The 6,425-nt window shown below is 38.6% G+C and overlaps 1 protein-coding gene across 1 annotated transcript; it reads right to left on the bottom strand.

Annotated features, from left to right (window-relative positions):
• Positions 1 to 1,397: 1,397 nt before the first annotated feature.
• On the bottom strand, positions 1,398 to 2,674 carry LOC149014508 (uncharacterized). The gene is made up of 4 exons (XM_089156220.1): positions 2,337 to 2,674; positions 2,131 to 2,229; positions 1,828 to 1,986; positions 1,398 to 1,735 (listed from the first exon to the last, which is right to left on the bottom strand). The coding sequence occupies exons 1-4, from the start codon at positions 2,583 to 2,585 to the stop codon at positions 1,682 to 1,684; spliced, it is 561 nt and encodes a 186-aa protein (XP_089012346.1). The 5' UTR covers positions 2,586 to 2,674; the 3' UTR covers positions 1,398 to 1,681.
• Positions 2,675 to 6,425: the final 3,751 nt, after the last annotated feature.

The following is a 6,425-nucleotide window of genomic DNA, read 5'->3' as shown; positions in this document are numbered from 1 at the left end:
GATATGTGGAGAACTGAACCTTTTCCTTCTGCTTCCTGGGCATGACAACATATTCCTTCCGTTATCTACATATCACCTTGATTATACTGTTCAAGTACATGAGTGATGTTTGTTGCAAGCTACTTTGAGCATAAAATGTCTCCTCCTCCTATTCACAAAGACGATAGTTTCAAATCTTCAAGAAATCTTGGCTAGGCAACCATTAATGATATTATGAAGTTCATTCAAAAAATCCTTGCAAGTATTTCAGGTTATCATGTTTTTGTTAAATTAGTCCTTCAAATTTTATCTGGCCTACATGCTGGAAAATATGATGGATGATGGGGTTGCAGTATTGTTGTTAGGATATATTTAGGAACAGTGACATGCAGGAACTCTTAGCTGGTTTATGAATTCTATTATGATTCCATCTATTTTTAGTCAAACCTGGAGACAATGCAGTAAGTCAATCATCTTCCTTTTCTTCCAACACCCCGGAATATAATGAAACACCTAGAAAAAAAAACACCCATCTATCCCCTTCCTCTCTGGAAAATGAAAGTTTGGGGGGGGGGGGGGGGGGGGGAAGCACTTGCTGGAGCACATGGTCAGCTTGAGGTTTCTCCTGGTAAATCAGAACTTTCTCTTAGTTGAGCATCCCTTCTTTGATCTCACATGGATCAAGATGTTTTCTTAGCTGTGGTATGTTTTATCAGCTTGACACTTTTTTTAGTATTTGAAGAAATTCTGCTCATAAGTTGAGACTGGGCCTTGAGTGACCCCACTGAGCTCTATGATTGTTCAACCTCAAAGATTTTAGTTCATTTCCAAAGCTGGGAAGGAAAATTTTGAAGTATTATTGTAGTAAAGCTATTGCTGAAACTGTCTTGAGGAATGTTGCTGGATTGATTGCAAGTTAAGGTGAAACTTTTATTATAGTTTATTAGGAGACTTGGTTGCAAGGGAGCCTCAAAACCTGAACATTCAATCCTCATAATAATTAGTTTTGCATGAAGCCAACTGTACCCTATTGTATGCTAAATCAGTAACCTATTATTCAACTAATTATCAATTATGATTGGATTTTTTTTTGGGTAGCCGATAATGGATGGGTGTTTTGTGGTATGTTATTATTGACAACATAAGCTTGTAGGGATGATATTTTGTCATGTTATTACCTCTTCTTCATGTACTATATTATTGTTGTAATTCACCATTCAGCAGCTTGCCATATGTTACTATTGACTCTAGCTGTGCTGTGCAGCTGGTATTACTCCGGGTTTTTTTTTTTTTTTTTTTTTTTTTTTTGGGGGGGGGTTGGGGTTTGGGGAGGGGGATGATTGGGATTTGAGCATCCGTTTTTCGTATACAAGTATGGATCCCTTGATTACACAGTTTAACATCATGAATACCTTGTAAAGAATTTTGTAGATTGAAAGATAAGAAGCCATAGAATCACAGCCACTGTAGCTTCTACCCTGTTTTTTACAACGTTCAAAGTCCCAATTGAACAAATAAGAGTTCGATTTGATAAAACCATAAAAGCAATATCTAAATTGCAAATTCAAATTGACTACTTTCTTGGATGTGGTCGTAACATTCGTTTGCGTGAAATTGGAATTCAGCAACTGAGTTTAGGACCTTTAGGTAAACCACTGGATGATGAGCAACGCTAAGACTGCAGATTCATGAAAAACTGGGTTTAACCATCCAACGAACTCTCACTGCGACTGGGTTTGGAAGAGACGAAATTGGCCTAGTAGTAAAGATAGAGAAGATCATAAAAAACTAAAGAAGATTGAAAGTTGAAACCCTCATGTCTCTACATCAGTAATTCGCTAGAGTTACCTCTCCTGTGACTTGAGTGCTTGGAATCCAGTCGTTTGTCGCCGGATTGGTTCTGAAAGTCTCTGTCACTCCCATTCGCACTTGGTCATCACCTTTCTCTAACTGCAGATCATATCCATCTCCTAAGCTCCCTCCAACCCTAATAAATCCATTTCCTGTCTGCACCCAATCAAAACACAACAAAACAAATAAAGAACAGACAAGTCAAATATGGCAGGGAGAACAAGGACAGTAAGTGAAGCTGATTGATGATCGTTGGTGACCAAAGATGATAATTATCATATATTAATGTCAAATTCCAACCGTATGATGTTGTTTGTCAATCGATATCATCTCCTTGTAATAGTGGGTCTCCACAAATTCCTCTTGCACCGACTGTGATCCTTCTCCAGAAATGATCAGCTGAGACATAACACAAAACACACAGACAGAACTGTCAGAAGCCACAATTGAAAATTATACAGGGAGAAAGAGCAGTTTGAGTAGGTAAGTTTTGAAGCTAAGAGCACATTAGCTTGTTGCGAGTTAACAAGGGATTGGAACTTCAGGAATTCGGGAACGTTATCGGCTTCCAAGGTGTACACAGAAGCAGAAGAATCTGGTTCGCTGCGGTTGGGTTTGAGGGGTCGCTTGGGAGCCATGGATTCAAAGTGATCCCTGGTCTTAATGGCGATCCTCAACTGCTCCTCTGCCTCCAACACTTCATCGCTGCGGCTTGGTTTCCTCACCGCCCACTCTTCTGATCCTGCTGCTTCCATTGTGATCTGGTGATTTTCCGGCTCTCTTCTTCTTCTTCAATCCTATATCGGAAAGAAGGTTTTTGGCTTCACTCTGTTTGAGAATTACAGGCGACGCCTGGAATACATAACCTAATGAAGATGATTAGTGATGACTTTTATTGGTTATTTTATTTGGAATCGGAGAAGGTGATAACTTTTATTGGTTATTTTATTTGGAATCGGAGAAGGCCAGAGCAATATGGCATTAAAGGGCGCGTTTGGTAACGAGAACAAAACGCTAAAAAACGTTTGGTAAAATGGGTTATTCTTTCGCGTTTTTAGGAAACGAACCGGCCTAATTTTCTTGTCTGAGAAAGTGTTTTGCAAAACAACTTTGACTTATTTCGATATTTTTAAAATAAAAAGTACTTTAAAGAAGAACATTCAACTCAAACTTCATTCACATGCAACTTTTAATTTCTATCCGTCTTTATAAGAATTTTTTATTTTTTTAAATCTCCATTATTTCAGTATTCTCAGTATAATTTCTACCAAACAGTTAAAATTGTGTTCAGACTAGCGTTCTTTGATAAAACGCTGGAAATTGATTCTCGCAAAGAACATTATTTTCAAAAAATGTTGTTACCAAACGTGTCCTGAGGGTCTGTTTTATTACATGAGTTTGGAGATTTTAAATATCTCGAGATTTTGAATCTATGAAATCATAATTTGTAAAATTAATTGTTTGGTTAACGTGAATTTGTGAAAATTTCATTATGAAAAATTGTTTGGTCAACCAAATTTACGTTTTTAATGTAAAAAGATGAATGTATAGATTTCATGAATCAAAGAATTTTCACAACTAAACAAGTATAAATCTCACATTCATGAATATTGAGATTTGAAATATCTAGATTCATGTAACCTAACAGTCCTAAGATAATCAATATTTGAAATGCATTGAGCTTATGATTGGTAGGTGTTGATACGGAATCTTGCTCGTCCTTCCCTGTCAAATTCCTGCAAAATACGTGCTCGACCTTGAGTGATCGAGGTATGTCTCCAACGAGCAAGTCAGTATCAATGAGATATGATCATAACTACTCAATAGAGAATTCAAGTAATTGATCACATAGAATATGAATACCTACTTTGTTATGCCTACTTAATGCGTTTATATAGTGTAAGGTATTAGAGATTAACTTAGAATATAACTCTGAGAAGAGTTGTTTACCTTACTCCTTCCTCTAGATAGTTGAGGTATAATAGGAGTTCACCTTTGATCGGATATTCTTGAGATTGTGGTCGTCCCGCCCATAGACTATATGGTCGAATCGACTCTTCTTGAATTAATGGTCGGACCGTGTACTCACAGGTCAGACCGGATGCTATAGAATTACCATAGTGTTCATTAATAGTAGGTATGGAAAGAGACAACAAAATTTTGGATGAGGTAAAATAAAGCTGATGTAATGATTGTCTAATGTGTCTGTTTTTCCGAAAGTTGTTTACTTTTCTTGGTTACCAAATGCAGCCTAGAAAGTATTTAACATACAAGAAGAGAATAATGACGACATTGGTGACATGAAATGATGGTGAAGCACAATTAATATTTAACCATTTGATATCTTAAACTTAGAATGAATGGATCAAATTTTTATTCCTCGTAGGCTTCTAGCTACTTACTAGTGAGTTTCTCTGAAGCATATTCTAAGACATATTCGACACTGGTTCTTATTCCAAAAGTGTGAATTCAAAGATCAAGCTAGTGCACAAACCAGTGCTCTACTGATGTAATTGTGGTTCTTAAATCTATGTTTGTTTTGCATTCTAGAGGATAAAAACAATAATTATTGAGAGTATTGGAGTGTACTGAGAATACATATCAAACATAACTTATGATCATGGACAAAAAAAGAATGATCATATGAAAAGGAAAGAAAAAATAATAGGGTGTATGTTTTTTTTTGCATGAGGTTAATTTTCATTCCGTAAAGAAACTATCATTCAACTACACAGGAAGGCAAGGCATCAGAATTACAAAGGTCCAAGAGCCAAGAGGTGGAAAGTGGCCAACTGATCCTCCCTGTAGAGGCAGCGGCCTTCCTAGCCAAAGAGTGTGCTACATGATTACACTCCCTGGGACTAAAAGAGAAGGAACAATTCAAAAAGTAAGAAGAGAAGTGAGTAACATCCTCCACAATAGGTTTCAAACTTACAGGGGTAAGGCAGGGATTATGCAGCCAACGAACAACCTCCTGACAGTCACTCTCCACAACAATATAATCAACTCCTGCAGCAGCAGCAGCAAGTAGCCCCTCTCGAATACATAATACCTCTCCTTCCGACACCGAACCGAAATCCGAGGGGGATTGAAACCGTCAAGAGTGGGCGCCCCCGTGTCTCCACGAAGAACAAAACCCAATCCTCCTTTCTTCCCTCTTGTAGCAGCATCAGTGTTGAGCTTACAAACTCCTCTAGGAGGTGCTGTCCATTTCAGATTAGTTCTCTCCAATGGTAAAAGAGGAGTATCGGTGGTGGGCCGAGACCCGAAAGGTTGCTTGAAAATCTGCTTGCACTCCTCGTGGCCTTCCGCACAACCCGCAATGGAGAGAGTTCCACGCCTTCAAAAAGGAGCTTATTACGGCCGACCCCAATTTCCCAACGGATGAATGCTCGAGAGACTTGATATCCCTAACCGATTCCATCCTTCCTATAAAAGATGGAAGAGACAAGTTAGACAAGTGGAGCGGGAAAACCCAAGGGAGAGTGAAACCAGACGGCTCGGGCAAAAGAGCAATCCAACAATATATGTTCAACGGTTTCCTCATCCCCACCACATCTAGGGCAACAAGAGTCCCTAGTCAAATGCCTAATCCGAAGAGCCTTTGCGTAGGCTAGACCTCCGGAGAGAGCTCTCCACAGGAAGGTCCGAATTTTTGGGGATGTCTTGCAGCTCCAAATAGCTTTCCAAACTTCTTTAGGGACCCTCATACGGGACAGTTCAGCACCATGTGCTTCTCTATTCTCTCTGTCTAAAATGTCACATAATCTCTGGTGCTGGTATTTAGTAGAGAATATACCATTTGAAGCTGGACCCCAAATTTGATGGTCTTCTTTTGGAAACAAAGCAAGTCTTATAGAGAGAATGGCCTTTGAATCCTCCTCATGAAACATTTCCCTTATAAGATCAGCCTTCCATACTCGGTTGACTTCATCAATTAAATCAGCTACCCAAGTGACCCTCGAAGACCTAAAAGATTGGTGCACAACTTTATATTCAGGGTTTTGAGGAATCCATCCATCCTCCCAAATATTGATTTTCACACCTGTACCAATCCTCCACAATAGCCCTGCTTTTAGAACTTCTCTTCCTTCAAGGATTCCTCTCCAAGCCCAGGAGGGAGACGAGGATAATCTGGCCTCCAAAAAATCACAGTGAGGGAAATAGAGTTGTTTATAAAATTGGGTTACCATCAGCATGAAAGGTTAATATTCATTCCATAATTCACTTTTTTCTTCTCTCAAATATTTTTTGCTTAACTCATAATGAGGTAAGGACACAATCAAATTTTCTTTTTGTAGAATAAAGTATATGATTTAGTAGTGAGGCGTCCAAAAATTATTTAGCCCTGGGATTCCTTGAAGTTAGCTTACAAAACAAGGTTAGACGTGGGCCGATTCTGCAGTCAAGAAGCTACTTCCGAAGGTTAAATCAGTGATGAATCTTCACAGAGCTTTGGTTAGTTGCAGAACTTAATTGAATAATGTTAATGAAGGGAAACAATTCAAATTCCTTTGTGCGATCTCTTAGTTTATATAGAGTTTACCTGCTATATTCGACCATTGGATTCGTTTGTGTTTCTTCTTGGTGGTCTT

The sequence above is a fragment of the Hakea prostrata genome, chromosome 5, assembly GCF_041222555.1.
Source record: "Hakea prostrata isolate BN-2017 chromosome 5, UWA_Hpros_2, whole genome shotgun sequence".
Lineage (NCBI taxonomy): Eukaryota > Viridiplantae > Streptophyta > Magnoliopsida > Proteales > Proteaceae > Hakea > Hakea prostrata.
The sequence above is the reverse complement of the archived record's forward strand: the minus strand, read 5'-3'. Positions and strand labels throughout refer to the sequence as shown.